General features: G+C 40.0%; 2 protein-coding genes across 3 annotated transcripts in view; one reads left to right on the plus strand and one right to left on the minus strand.

Annotated features, from left to right (window-relative positions):
• The window catches only part of vars2 (valyl-tRNA synthetase 2, mitochondrial), a 23,217-nt gene extending 15,046 nt beyond the window's left edge, over nt 1–8,171 (minus strand). The window contains exons 1-12 of one of the 2 annotated variants that reach the window (XM_035633196.2): nt 7,974–8,171; nt 7,610–7,808; nt 6,788–6,869; nt 6,604–6,704; nt 6,042–6,163; nt 5,848–5,914; nt 4,038–4,135; nt 3,882–3,963; nt 3,513–3,632; nt 1,633–1,741; nt 614–702; nt 73–163 (exon numbers count right to left, since the gene is read on the minus strand). In XM_035633196.2, coding sequence (XP_035489089.2) covers nt 73–163; nt 614–702; nt 1,633–1,741; nt 3,513–3,632; nt 3,882–3,963; nt 4,038–4,135; nt 5,848–5,914; nt 6,042–6,163; nt 6,604–6,704; nt 6,788–6,869; nt 7,610–7,798 — 1,150 coding nt within the window. In that variant the 5' untranslated portion in view covers nt 7,799–7,808; nt 7,974–8,171. The remainder of the gene's footprint in view (nt 1–72; nt 164–613; nt 703–1,632; nt 1,742–3,512; nt 3,633–3,881; nt 3,964–4,037; nt 4,136–5,847; nt 5,915–6,041; nt 6,164–6,603; nt 6,705–6,787; nt 6,870–7,609; nt 7,809–7,973) is intronic. The other variant, XM_035633197.2, reaches the window with a different exon arrangement.
• A 151-nt stretch (nt 8,172–8,322) lies between these two features.
• On the plus strand, nt 8,323–13,964 carry ppp1r11 (protein phosphatase 1, regulatory (inhibitor) subunit 11). Its single transcript, XM_035633201.2, has 3 exons — nt 8,323–8,762; nt 10,042–10,150; nt 11,634–13,964. Exons 1-3 carry the CDS (start codon nt 8,685–8,687, stop codon nt 11,816–11,818), a joined length of 372 nt encoding a protein of 123 aa, XP_035489094.1. The 5' UTR covers nt 8,323–8,684; the 3' UTR covers nt 11,819–13,964.
• The last annotated feature ends 1,885 nt before the right edge of the window (nt 13,965–15,849 follow it).

The following is a 15,849-nucleotide window of genomic DNA, read 5'->3' on the forward strand; positions in this document are numbered from 1 at the left end:
GGTGGACAAAATGACACATGACACACAAGGTGTTTTGGGGAGACCTGTTGTCACAGGGAGTGTTGCTGTCACCTGTTCCCAGCTCCATGTCCACCATAGGGTCAGTGATGATGGGCAGGAGTCTGTTGGTGAAGGGGTGTCTGCACCGCTTCCCATGAACAGCCTGGAGGTGGACAGAGTGAAAGGCAGAAATGTCATGTTGTCATTATAAGTATCAGTCTAGTAGAGATTAAAGCAACGGTTATACAACTGTTCTCTCTCTCTCTTCTCTCCTCTCACCAACCGGTCACAGCAGATGTTGTGGTTCTGTTCGAGAATTTCTTCCTGTTAAAAGGAGTTTTTCTCTCCACAGTCTCAGATATGCTCATTGTGGGAACTGTTCGGTTTCTCTCGACCTCACTATGTAAAGTGCCTTGAGCTGATGTGTGTTGTGATTTGGCGCTTTACAAATAAAATTAAATTCATTAATAGAAACTGGAAAATATATTTTGCCATATTGCTTGAAATCATTTGTACAATCTCATACTGATTCATCAGTATCAACAATCCCTAAAGAGGGGAACCCCCGTGTAAAGTCAATGACATTCCAAGCCCTTTAAAAATGAGTACTAGCCTGATAACGAGGATCGTCGGGGTGAACAGCAACAGCTACATCTCCTAGCATAGTCTCAGGACGTGTGGTGGACACCACCACCTCTCCATCTAAAATACATGGTAGATGGAAATCATGGTATAACATGTATTACGTAGTACAACAAACGGACCACGTCAAAGCACAACATTCTGTTCTATTAATGGGCAATATTAGAAACTTGAGCTATTGGCTTCGGTTTGAGGATTTTGAGGCCCCTCCATCATGGTTGGTTGGAGAGGCAATTTCCACTCTTCCGGTAACGCTGAAGGCCCTTTTGCACTCACCTCTTCTTTCTTCTGCCTCTAGTTATAAAAAAATGTGATTGTGGCCTCCTGCCTTAATATCTGGGTTCAATTAAGTCCCTCTTGGATAGATTTTGGTCTGAGGCTTTTGACACGTAATCTAAGGTAACTTGGGGGAGTCTTGTCCGTAATGTTCTTACTGCTCTATTTGGCATGTTGCCCTCTCCACGTAACCTATCCTCTGCTAATAAAAACACGATAGTGTTCACGACTCTCCTGCAAGGAGATTTTTTCTGCTAAAATGGAAATCCTCAGTTCCACCTACTCATGCAAGCTGGATCAAGCAAGTCAAATTAAATTGACCCCGTCTGGTTCACCTCAGACATTTGAAAGGGCCTGGAATCCCTTTCATCATATGTTAATTGTCATGTTACTTTGGTTTGAGCATTGTATTGATCTGGTGTGCTCTGTCTAAGTTATTGTTTTTTGTTTATTTATATATTTTTTCTTTTGTGCCTTTTTCTTTTTCTTTACTTTTGTACTTTTTCTTTATCCTGGTGGGGGTATGTGCCCGGGGGATGGGTGGGATTGAGGGGGGTTGTCTGTTTGTTTGGTGGTTCCTAATTTATAATGAGAACAATTATTGGATGGATGACTGTGATTGTTTTTATATGTGAACCTCAATAAACAAAGTTTAAAAAAATTAATTTAAATAAGTACAACATGTATCATACTTCCAGAAAGTCACACACTCACCGTGACCGTCTATGGAGTAAGCAAAGCTGAGCATTGTTCCAAACTCCACCTTGTTGTCATAACCAGGAACAGACAACAGGGTCTGACCTGAAAGCTCCTGTGAGTCGACCTGACAACAGATCCACACATCTTAAGTTGACATACATATGATTTGATACAAATAACCAAGACAATGAATGTCTAACAATGTACATTAAGTGGATAGTACAGTAAGTGGATAATATAAGAGACATGTTAAAGGATGTGTCAGTGTGTGAATATCATATATGATGATTTAATGGTTTGCCAATTAAAAATGGCCGATATGAGCATACTTCAGGAATCAATATCGGTATTGTTTCTGTTCGATGATATTAAAACATTTATTTTTATAATAAACAACGTTTAAGTTCTAAGTTCTATATATTTGGTTGGATTTGTGTTTTCTCTATATTTATAATTATTTATAAGACACCACTGTGAGAGGGTCCACATTTACAGATGGAATAGTCTGGCTCACCGGATGTAGAGGACGGAGATTGGGCTACCGACAGATTCTGTCGCCAAACTCCTCCCCTTCCTGTTGCTGGGTTTCCCGTATTGTGCTCCCCCTCAAACTCAAACAACGCAATATGGCAAGTTTTGAGGAGGAATTTGACCGCGCTGTAAGGCAGGCCTGTTTCAAAAGATTTGTTTAGAGCATTTGCTGAGTAAGAAAGACGTTTATTGCCTGTTTTCCCACTGGCTACGGACAAAGTTTTATATTTCAAGCGTGGCCTATTTTGTGCAGCGATCTAGCAGGGGTAAGGTTCAATTCGGACTCTGAGACATGTAAACAAAGTATTGTGTTGTGGTGTGCCCCTTGGTTGCCATTATGGAGGACCAGGTGAAACCCCTGGTTTGCGGTTGGGATTTAGCCATTTCACTGACAACCTCTGAACATGCAGACGTTCCATGAAAACAAGTTTCCCCCCGGCACTATTTTGCGCGGACACTGCCGATGCTTCCTGGGCTTAGCGCCGCCCTAGACGATTGTGACCCCCCCCCCCCACCCCAATCTCCGAAATGATAGGGCGTGCCTTCAGACCATACTAGAGCTGCAGTTTAGTCTGGCTGTGCAAGACTACAGAATGAAACACATTATGTGCTGAAGGTTTCTTGTGATTTTCAGATGGAGGCTCGACTGGTGTCCATATTTGTCAAGCTCCTCCGAATCTCTCAGAAGAACAACACTTATAACACAATACTTGTCCTGTTCTCAATTCAGGGATGTGAGAATGTTATTTCAAAATAAAGAACATCACTTGAATCAAAGTTAATTCTTGACTCACTGCACTGTGGTTCTTATTTACTTTTTTATTAATATATACGATCTTCTGTATTGTTTTACTTTCTCTTCTCATTTTACCCTTTATGTCTGGTGTCATTTCCTCCTTGTAATTTACTTTGTAACATTATTAAGTGCTATATAATTAAATTTGTATTATTATTATTATTGTTTATTTATTTTTTAATTAAAAAAACTTTAAGACTGATCCAACAATTGATTATTGTGGCAAAAAATATATTACAGTAAAAAAAATAATGCTGCCAAAGGTGCATCTACTGCACATTGACTTGACGAGTTAAATACTGACTACGTTTGGTTTGATGTTGTTTCTGTCGATCAGTGTCAAAACACTTTGGGCAATATCCAAGTAAAAGCCCGATATTTAATATCTATCTTTATAAACTTATACTGATATGTTAGGTCGGCTAGTAAGTCCGGATCATTGGGTAGAGAGATGGACCCATGGATAAGGGGAAGCCTTACTATTTAAACACATTACATTTCCTATACATAGTCGCTATTCTTTTGTATCTGTATACATTATATACAGTACAGTATAGTATATACAGACCTCTATGTCAGAGATGGCAGATTCCAGTGCACAGCTCCAGTTGACCAAACCCTCCGAGCGATAGATCAGACCAGAGTCACACAGCCTGACGAAGGCCTCAGTCACAGCGCTGCTGAAACGCTGGAACAGAAAGACAAACTCAACACAGTACAAACTCTTCTAATGTGCCACTTATTATAAAAGCATTCTCATCAATATTCACAGCCAATGGTACACTTCAAAGTACTGACGCATGCAGGAGGAGCATGCTAAGGTAGTATTTAAGCTGACAATCAGAATTTATTATCTATTATATATCGATACAAATATTTACCTTCTAATAGAAATAACACATCTTATAAGATGTCTGACTGATGCACAGTGTCTTACTGGATCCATGGTGAAACAGGCTCTGCTCCAGTCCAGAGAAGCTCCGAGGCTCCTCAGCTGTTGGTAGATCTCTTCTCCTTTTCTGGGAGACGATGAGGCAATGAAGCAAACAACCAGCAGATTGTGTGACGTGATGATATGAATGTGGAGACTTACTCATTCTTCCATTTCCACACCTCCTGCAGAAACTCTTCCCTGGATAAGTCCCGTCTACGCTTCCCCTGGTCCCTCAGCAGTCTTCTCTCCACCACAGTCTAACGAACAGAAAGTGACTGGTTGAGATGGAGGACACACTCTGGAGCACTGCTCAGCAAACAGAGGCCCAGGTTCAAATGTAGCACAAGCACAAACACATTTTTCAAGGTTTTCTCAAAAATCTGTTGCAGATATGAAGTAAAGACCATGTAAATACAGATGAAAACAAACCTAATTTACCACCTTATGATCAAATACATAACATGCTTCTTGTCAGCGCCTGGCCAGCACAGATGTTGATATATATACAAACCACATATCCTTTGAGAGCCGCAGGGGGGCTGGAACCATTCCCAGCTGACATTGGCTGAGAGGCAGGGTACAACCTGGACAGTTCGCCAGCGTATCGTGCCCATAGGTACTGTACATTAATATTGTTACTGATTGCTATAATCATTCCTGTTGTCTCAGCACCTCCTAATGTAGTTCGGAATGAGGACTGTCCTCATTCCGTGCATTCCAAAGTAAGCTATTACTAATATGAATTGTGTGGCAGTCTGCGCAGCCCTTTTGTTCTCTCCCCCTTCTCCTCCGCCGTGCGTCATCAGATCCAACTCAGTTTGGATCATTTTTTCGTGCTCGCTGCTTTTCCCCTCATCCAAGTAAAGATTTTTACATCATAGATCAAGTACAGTCGTCATGCAGTACCGGGGTTCAGAGTTTGTCTGACTAACGTGTTGGCGGTTGTTTTCCCTCTGTGGTCTGTTTCAGCCTCTTTTGTTAGAAGACGTTAGTGCTGCAGCTCATCTCCTTGTGAGCTGCTCACATGAGGCAAGTATGTAAAGTGCCTTAATAACGAGGTTTGTGGTGAATGTCGCAGATCAGAAGATATTTTAGTCTATATGTTGTTGCACGCACCTCATTCCACGCTGGTAGCTTTTTGATTGCATTAAAAAAAAAATTCAGTTCATCCCTTGTATGAATGTTGGAAGCAACATCAACAAAAAATTCCAACGTACATATGGACATGTGAGAATTGCTTTTAGTGACTTGAAAATATGAGCCTATCTTTTAACGTTGACATATTATGCTCATATTCAGGCTTTACTTTTTGGCTTACCATTTGAAAATGTTTACATGATCTAATGTTCAGAAAGGGCATCAGTGTTTTCATACAGCCCGTTCTTGCAACTCCTCTTTTCACCCTGTCTAAAACACCTGGATTTGAAATGATTAAACCAAAAATGCAGTTTGACTTGAATATTATTGGATTGTGCACTTGTCTATGGTCTAGTTTGTGTTATGTTGAAATTTGTTTTGTTGTTATTCTTTTTTTCTTATTTTTCTTATTCTTTTATTTATTTTTAAATCGTTCAAAATAAAGATAAAGACAAGCTCCTCCTCCCGATAAACTCCAGTCTGCTCTGATTGGCCAGCTGGCCCATTCTGTTGTGATTGGTCAACCTATTTCAAAATGTGTAGGAAATTCCATGCCCCTTCACCAGAAAAGTGGAGATTTTCAGATTGCAAGCGGGGTTACCCCAAAATAGTCCAACTGTGACATCACAGTGGGTGAGAAGTCTGAACCAGTTGATCAGAGCCAGGCTGTAGGGTTTAGCCAGCTCACACAAAAACCACAGGGTGGTCTATGTTCACAGTTTGTGCACTGACAGGCTCTACAGATACACATATGCATGTGCAAAAACACTGAAAAGAGATTTTTTTTTCATAATATGTCATGAAAGAGGAAGAAGAGAGGGAGTTGTCATACCTGTGTTGCAATACCTGCATGGTCACATCCGGGAACCCACAACACTCTGTAGCCCTGCATCCTTCTCCTGGTGGGTAACAACTTGATATATTACTGCTCCATCAACAGTTGGCACTCGGAACAATCTGAATCAATGAATTACTATTGACAATCAAAGTTTCCTGCAACAAGCTGCAGATGTAGTTGACAATTACCATCGAACCAGTGCATCTTCTACAGCTACAGTCAAAGCATGACCCAGGTGCAGGGTCCCAGTCACGTTAGGCGGAGGGATACACAGAGAGAAGGTCTGATCCACAGCGTGAGGTAACCTCTCCTGAGGGGACATGACAGTATTATGTCTGACAGCAGCTCAGGAGTCTCTTTTTACAGTCACAAACAAGGAAAGTGAATATTTTCTATTCTATTTATAAAATTCTCTTAATCTTTCTGTATCCTTGTACATGTGGTCTTAGCAGGTCTGATTGAGTGAAGCTTAGAGCCAATCCATTTATCACGTGTTTTTTACTGAATGACAAATATTCAAGTTTACTAATGCAGATAGGATGTAATAAAGACATACACAACTTTCTCAAGGTCAACAGTGCACAGAAAAGGTTTGAGTTTAGAGATACTCCTCTGACTGAGGCAGACTCCAAGGCCTTTACATATAAACTTTATAAATAAAGGCCATTACTTTTTAAAATAATTTTATATCAATAAATGAGCATTAAGACATTGTAACAGTCTGATGTTTTTCTGTTATGAAAGACTCACATGTTGCTCTGGATTGAAAAATCCCTCTTTCTCCCACCACTGATACCAGCTGGACTCCACAAACTCTGGACTGTATGAGGGGGGGAAGGGCAAGCTGGTGTCTGTGAAGGAGAAAGACAAACAGAGAAACTGTAGACAAGCTGGTGCTGGAAAAGTCCAACAGAAGTGACAGTAGGCCAATCACCTTTCTTTGTCCCAGGGGGTGTTGGGGCAGTGTACACTATCTTCTGCTTCTCACTCCATTTCACTGATTTATCCTCAGTGACCTGGAAACAAAAATATACATTTTGAAATAAAGTTGGTTCAATTGTCAAGAGTGTTTGCTGTTTGGTGAGTTTAGTCTGTACAGGTGAGTATTCAGTCTGCGACACAAGCATTGAAGGGATTCTGCTGTCCTGATATCAATGGGGAGCTCGTTCCACCAATGAAGAACCAGGACAAAAAACAGACGGGAGGTAGTTGAGTGGTGGCTCCGCCCCACGCAGGGAGGGAGGAGCAGAGCGGAGAGGACATCTTGTGTCTCCTTCACATCTAATGATGGGCATGATGATGGATGTGAAATTTTACATACACTGTCACAATGAAGTGCAACACTTTATTGCTGGAGCACCCTTTTTCTGGTTCCTACATCTGAACTGGGGTCCAACCGAAATGGATTTTTATGGGGTGATGCCGAAAACCAATACTACAGAGTAAAAGACTTGTGTGTCAGTGAAAGGCTCATATCAGCAGATATTATAAGCCAAACAATAAATGTGTCAGTCTCTAGCAAATGGTAAAAGGTCTGCATTTATATAGAGCGTTTCTAGTCTTATCCACCACTCAGAGATGAGTCACGTTCACATTACATCATTACACTGTCGGAACACAGTCAACCACTACAACAAATCATTAAAGAATCACACAGTATTATTTTCATATTTTGACATGCATTAGTGCTTCAGAACTTCAGACTCAGTGTCTGTCTGCAGCAGTTCTTTTCTCTTGATGCTTCTTTCCCACTCACAGTGTGGTGACCTGACAGTATGGCCTCCTCCCGCTCTCGTCTGCGCCTCTGCTTCTCAGCCTGGGGCCGGAGAGGTGAAGAGGATGACGAAGAGGATGACGAAGGCTTTAATGGCTTGCTGGAACACAGTCTTGCTGCTCCTCTCCTCGCCAGCCTCACACTGAGGACACGACCTGTCCTCCACATCATGGTCAACACACTGAACACAACACAAACACAACACACAGATCCATCGCTGTGTCATCTATGTCAGCTCTTGATTCAGAGAAGCTTATTAATAACTCAGCTACACATGCAATACGTGTATCTGCCATGGCGGTTGATATTTCAACTATAGCAGTAAGTTTACTTGCTGTGTACTCACGTCAGTCACGACCTTTTAACTTCATCATAATAAATCCACGAAACACCGTTTCTACTGAGTTGCTGGTTATATGTAAATATTACGTCACCGTACAATGTATTAGAATAACTGCTCCAATTCATGTTACTCTGTAAATATCATATTTTTCTTCTATTCTTGACACGAGTCATTTTCTGGTGGACGGTTATAACTCACGGACAACCGGAAGTGACATTTGTCCGTCTGGAAATATCTTCCCCTTAACACTACTGCCGTCAAGCTAAACGTAAAATAAAACGGGCCTAGATTTAAAAAATAAAATTTCTTAAAATAACACTCAAAAGTAATGTTCGCCAAAAATGCAATGTGGATGTGCTAAATGCTGTTTTCTCACATACATAATATTATTATATGTCACAGTGTTTTGGTGTGTTTTAATTCGTTTGTGCGACACTGTTATTCACATGGATGATAATCGTTCGACAGTGGAAACATTAAACTTCCGGTTTGAGTGTCGCTAACGAAGTCATTTTGCAGCTTGACAGTGTGTTGGCCACACATCACCAAGGTGTTCAACACATCTCAGCCGTCCGGACTTTGATCTCGTTTCGGTGTGTGGTGTAAAGAACCGAGGTGAGCGGCTGCAGCTGTCACTACGCGACGTTATAGGCACCCCGCTTCTTTTACAGCTAACAGCTAGCTAACGGTTGCGTTAGCAAAGCAGCTCTAGGGATGGCGGAGGTTCCCGGGACATCAAGTGAGACGATAACGGAGACCGTTGAAACCAGCACACCGCCGCCGCCCCAGCAGGTGAGTATCAAGGAGCTCGTCGTGAGGAGAGGAGGCCGCGCTGCTTCCAGACAGGAACCATGTTTTCATCCTGAAATAATAACACTTCACAGTGTGCAGCTTGACGAGGCCCACTGTCTCCTGTATGACTATATCAGGATGTCAGTCATGGCAATACATGTCATTCCACGCATATTAATCTGAGCTCAAAATGCTCCCATGTAACATTATGCATCAATAGTATCTGCGGGTTGCGGTTCTTAAACGTTCTGGATCTAGACATCCACTAGGCTTTACACTCCGCCCCTCCTGATGGTACTGGTGATGAAAAACAGACATACATCAGTAATAACAATAATAATTATGCACCGAAAAATGCAGTGATTTAAGTATATGAAATCATGTCAAAATGTATCTATAAACTATATTAGTAAATATTATAAAATACTGTTTACTTCTGGTCTGGTTTGATGCAGTGAAAATTTTAATTCTCCAGCTTACAGTGATATCATGCATAATTGTGCTTTTCCAGTGGTGTGGTCAAAGTTGTGATTGGCCGGTCTTGTACCAACATGCACAGTCGGTCCATAAAGAAATCCTTTTGCCGGTCTGGTACATACAACATCCTAATTGGCCTGAGCAGGACCCTGACATCAGCCCCGTCTTACGTCTTACTTTGGATGAACTGGAAGGCCCACTTCAACATCAGTGTTGAACCTCAGTAATGTGGAGGATGTGAGCACCACACTAATGGTTTTGAAGTCACAGGTCACATTATTTATCACGTGGCTGGAATGTTCAGGTGCTCAAACACTTTGCTCAGGTGTCCACATGCTTTTGGCCGTACAGCATATTAGTTGCCACAAATCTGTCCAGTCCCACTGAAAACAGAGCAACAATTATTGACCAGATAATGATGATATTGCTGCAGATGATCACATGATCTTATACAGTAGGTCGTAAAGATAACCAGGGTCCTTCATTATCTTGGCTGTTGATCGTTTACTATAGAAGTCTCTTCTAAATATTTTAGTATTTACAACCCAATTTCACAGCTTACAGTTAAAGTTAAACCTTTGAGACGCCCTGTGCATTTGCTTGTTCCCAGGATCACAAGCTGCAAGCCGGAGCCTTTACAGGGGAGTTTGTAGTATTTGAACATTCATTACTTTTAGGAGCACAGGCAATGTCAGTGCTCTCATATCCATGTGGAGTGTAGAGAGTCGCAGAGACTAGACTCATAGTTTTGTTGCTGTGTGACAGCCAGTATCTCACAGCTCAAACCTCTCACATGTTACAGGAAGGACGAAGCCTGACAATCAAACTGAGGAAGAGGAAAACTGAAAAGAAGGTAGAGTGGTCCAGTGACACCGTTGACAATGAGCACCTAGGAAGAAGGTCTTCAAAGTGTGAGTTCATCGTTTTCATCAGCACACAATGAAATGTCATTAATGCACTGGATACTTGTAGTCAGATTATTGAATTTCATAGCAGAAGCTGCTTTTTATATGGTTTAAAGGCTTGTCACACAGACACAGTCATTGAAGTCCTTGAAAGTTTGTGAATTTTAGAAAAAAAATATTATTTTGTCTGTTTTTGAAGATAGACATAAATAGATATGGGTCATTAGCCAAAATATATTTGTATGTGTTGTTAGGCTATTTAATTGATATGGTTTGGCCTTGTTTGACTGATGATTACCTGCTACCAATTTAGGCTACATATTGTTTTTCGAAATATAATGTCAAATATGTCCATATGCTAAATCAGTGCAGGTTAGAGCGCAAGCGCTAATGCAGTATTTCATGATATGGTGAAGATGGTCTGAAATGTAAATGAGTATAGGCTAAAAAAAACAAAGGTCAGGAGTGAAAACTGAGCAAAATATGCCAATAGTTTAAGTGTTTAATGGTCAATTAGGACCATGAGAATGTTTTTTAGCTTAGAATTTAATTAATTCCACTGTCTGTCTGTCTGTGTCTATCTGACTCTGTCTGACTCTGTCTGTGTGTGTGTGTGTGTGTGTGTGTGTGTGTGTGTGTGTGTGTGTGTGTGTGTGCGTGCGTGTGCGTGTGTGTGTGTGTGTGTGTCTGTCTGTCTGTCTGTCGGGTCTGTCTCTCGGTCTGTCTGTCTGTGTGTCTGTCTACAGGATTACTCAAAATTTAATTCCCATGTTGTTGCGTCCTCAGTAGTCTTTTTTTACAATCTTAAATGAATAGCCAGTATTCGTTGATACATTATTACATGAATACCCAGTAGTCGTTGATACATTATTACATGAATACCCAGTAGTCTTTGACACATTATATCATGAATACCCAGTAGTCGTTGATACATTATTACATGAATACACAGTAGTCGTTGATACATTATAACATGACTATCTGGTAGTGATTGATACATTTTTATATGACTACCCAGTAGTCGTTGATACATTATTACATGAATACCCGGTAGTCGTTGATACATTATTACATGAATAGCCAGTAGTCGATGATACATTATTACATGAATACTCAGTCGTCGTTGATACATTATTACATGAAAACCCAGTAGTGATTGATACATTATTACATGAATACCCAGTAGTTGTTTTTACATTTTTATCATGAATACCCAGTAGTCAACACCTGCCAGAGAGCTCAAAACTGCAGCTGTTGTAGTTTGCACTACACACACACACACACACGGCTGGTAATAATTCAGTCACCCTCTTCATCCTCCTGCTGCGCTATTTATACTCCACACTCCCATTAGTTGCTATTTTTGACCAGATGTGTTTGAACAAAGTGTCAGGATGTGTTTTTGATTTCAAACTGAGAACGAGAAGCTCACAGTGAGCCAGGGCAGACATTAGCAGTAGATCATCTAATCCTGTGTGTTCTGTTCCAGGCTGCTGTATTTATGAGAAGCCCCGGCAATTTGGAGAGTCGTCCTCTGAAAGCGAGGGAGACGAGGATGAGGAAGGTTGTGGCAGTGCTCACTGCATCTTGGGCCATGGCAGGAGAGACCACGGACAGAGAGGGGCCGGGGGAACCACAGTGCCCCCGAACTCTGGAGGGTCGCATACCCACTAATGAGCAATGCATGCTGATTGTGGGATGTGAGTGGTTTCTCACCACAACAATGGCATATTAGAAAACTGCACTCTTTTTGTTGAAGTTGAGATACAGGCAGACCTGGTGCTGTGTCAGAAACTCCTCTGTACTGCTGCTCTGAGAAACACAAAGCAACACACAGCTGTTTGCTTTCCAGATGTCCAGATATGAGCCAAAAGTCTTTCAGCAGATAAAAGCATGCTCAGTTTTTTTGCCAGCTAATACAAGCACCATAGAATGATAACTACAAGGTTCAATTTCTAAATCTTTTACTACACATCACACACTGTGCATTTGATTTCAGCTGAGCATTTCAAAAGCATGACAAAGGATGGGAAAAAATGGTATGTATTGCATAACGGTGAACGTAGTCTTGGCTTTTATATTTATTGGAAATGAAAAAGCTCCAAAATATTGTCTTTACAGATGTATGTTGGTGTATTGATATATTGGAGAATTGTGCTGATTAAATAATAGCCAATTACATTTGGAACAATACATTTTATTCAAATGTATTTGTGTCATCAACCTGCACTTATGCCTGCGTTACTAGTTAAAGGTAATGAAACAATGTAACAACAGTATAATAAAAGAGTGCCGCATGCTTTTGAAAATGCTCAGCAGCATGGTAAACACTGAAGTGTCATAAATGAGCTGAAACAATAAAAACACTTGTCAAGTGTATTAGATGAACATTTCTGCTCCCCTTCATGAAGTGGTGAGTGTAGAACTGGACTAATACCAGTTTACTATCCCTCTGCTGCAAATCACCTGCATGTAACTTGTAGAAGTGGATCAGTCTCATGCATGCAGGCTTCAGGTGTCTCGGCAGTCTGATTTTCATACTGCAGTGAAGTGGAAATCAATGGCTTTCTACAAAAAAAAATGGGATTGCTTTGGAAAATGGTCATCAACAGTGATGTGATTTGTCACGAATGAGCTAAAACAACGTTAATGTCTTCAACTGTCAGAATTGACAAAAAACCTTTGCTCAGACAGCAGCTAATTGGATGTTCTGACACCGAGGCGTCTCTGAACGCAGCACATAGTTGAAGAGGCCAGGAAATGCAGTCTGACTATGAGTTAGTTGTATATAATGCAGGACATTTTATTTTTTTCCTGGTCTTAACTCTACATTTGCTAATACTTGACATGCAGTCAACCACAGACTGGACACTGACAGAAATCCCACTTTTACATGTAGTTTCTGATTTGTTGACAAGTTTAGGGTTAATTCCATCTTTTGTGGCAATTACTGATGGAAAATATTAGACAAGACTTAATGACATTATTACTACACATGTCTTCATCACCCTCAGTCTAATGTGTTGGACCCAGTCAGTCTGAGAGAGCTCAGCCCAATGTGGCTAAAGAGTTTTTCAATTCTGTCTTAAAGTTTATCTGACATTGTTATCATAGCAACAAGAAATTGACAAACAAACATAAAATGGTAAACAGTCATTCTCAGATTTAGATCAGATTAGATCCTTTCCTTACAGACTCCTAACAGAGAAACATTGATGTTTGTGATTTGAGAACACATCGGAAATTAAAAGAAATCAAGATTGTGTGATTCACCATTTTCACTTTCACAGTGTAATGTATTATGAATTTACATTACATTACATTTTTTTGGCTGACGCTTTTGTACAATAAGTGCATTCAACCATGATGATATTACCCCGAAAGTGCAAGAATCATGCAAGTACATTTTTTTTTTTTTGGTAACAAATCAAACAATTTCAAAATCCAAAATCAATAATTTGAGCTGGCAAACATCATGTGAACATGATGTTTGGAAAACATGGCCCTGATCATCTTTAATGTGTAAATAAACTGATGATGATCTGATTATTGAAGAGGTTTGATAATAATTATACACAAAACAGTGATACACTCAACATGTAAAAAAAAAAAAAAAGGTTTGCACCATGTCAGCTAATGAGCTAAAGAGAAACTTCCATTGTCATTAGAATGAATGAATGATTATTTAGGTTTTTGTTAAGGGCAATACCCATTTTTCTGCTCATAATTAAAACCAACTTTAAAAGTTCTCTAGAGGAAACATCTTTGACACTGACAGGAAATGATGGATGTATGAAATAAAGCATATTGGTTAAATAAATGTTGGTATAACCATTTATTTTAAATATATCCATACATTAACAAGATAATTGAAATAATGAGATGTGTAATCATATTTTAATTCAATATGTTAATCACAATAAACAATGTACAGATGCACAATAAATGTACAAAAAGATGAAATCATTACATTAAAAAAAATTATCCTACAAAAGAGATCATTGAGGCATCAGTGATCAGATGACTGAGGCTACAGCTCAGATCACTAAGGCATCAGATCATTGAGGCATCAGATCAGATATTATACAGTAACATTATTGGTTGAAATATTACAAAAAAAACTGAAAACCTTGTATCATTCTGACTCTTGTTAGAGTATTTTTGAAGCTGAGGAACATCAGATCACTTAGGCATCAGATCACTGAGGAATCAGATCATTGAGGCACCAGGCATCAGTTCTTTTATTTTACAGTGACATTATTGGTGGAAATATAACAAAAAAAAATGAAAACCTTATGTCATTCTAATTCTTGTTAGAGTATGTTTGAAGCTGAGGAACATTGCTCATTTTGAATGAAGCATGGCTGTTATGTCGCTATGACAACAGAGCAGCCAGTCATACCTCTGATTCCTCTCTTGACACATGCTGCTTTTATTTCAAAATAGATGTTTGCTGTTGGAAGATGTGAATTAGCTGGATGACTTTATCTGGATAACACGTGTCAGGAAGAAGGGGCGTGGCTCCAAACTGACTCCTCCTCCTCCTTAAACCTCATTAGAACTATGAGTGCTGGTATTTTTAACTTACATCATCTGCTGTTTTTCATTTGATTGATCCTTTTTTTTTTAGATAAATTAATTGTATTCACTAGACAATCCTAGTACATCTGACAATTTTGTCTTGTTTCTCTGCATATGATGTTACTGATTGAAGTAAGAATGGAGGATGGTTGAATTAACACAGCTCCTTGGATGAAGTATCAACAGGTTCCCATTAAATTCAGATCCATGTCAGTAGTAAAATAATTAACTGGTTCTTGTGAGTAAGAGGCATGTTTTATTGCTATATGGGTATATCGCTAAATTATGTGGGTTCATTCCTGGCCAGGGTGGGCAAATGTCAAAGCTAATGTGGCGTACAGGACAGGACTGTATGGACAGGACAGGTGAAGATGGATAACTGCTGGCCCAGCCTTTGGACTTGTGTCTCAGCTGTCAGCAAAACTCACCAGATCCAGGTTCCACCCCCTCATCCTCCACAGTGTGGGACCATGTTTGGTCATTGACAGTTACAGTTTCTGTAAACATACAGACATTGTTACATATGTACTAGGAATGCAGCGTTCTGTATATACTATTCAGCATAAAGAGAGCAGATTTAATGTGGATCAGAGTTTTGAATTCTGATTAAACTGTCTCACGTGTTATACTGTATATAACATGTATACTTGACACTGTTTCAATGACTTTAAGGACTTAACAGAGAGAAAAGAGGTTGCATGTTTCCTCCCTTGTCCATCTGTTGGTTAGAATCAATACTGTACTGAATGGATTTTCACGAAACGTGGTGAAGGATGGGACACGAGCCAAGAAAGGAACCATTACATATTTTACGTCGATCCAGACCAAGGGGCTGATCCAGGAATTTCTCTTATCACTTCCTTTAACATTGTGAGACATTTTCACAGATTTCTCAGGGAATAATGAATGGATCTTGATTTTAAAAAAAATCTGTCATACTAAGGGGACTGATATATTTCTAGTGACAGATAAAGTTAAATGTTTTGGGGGTTGTGCCACTGATTTTTGAGCTGCTCACCTCGAATACCACTTTTCTCTGCTTACTACTGTCATTGACATTGACAACATCACACTTGAATCAAACCTTTCACACTTTTGGACCAGCCCCCTGCTTGACAGCTGCC

The sequence above is a fragment of the Scophthalmus maximus genome, chromosome 5, assembly GCF_022379125.1.
Source record: "Scophthalmus maximus strain ysfricsl-2021 chromosome 5, ASM2237912v1, whole genome shotgun sequence".
In the NCBI taxonomy this organism is placed as follows: Eukaryota; Metazoa; Chordata; class Actinopteri; order Pleuronectiformes; family Scophthalmidae; genus Scophthalmus; species Scophthalmus maximus.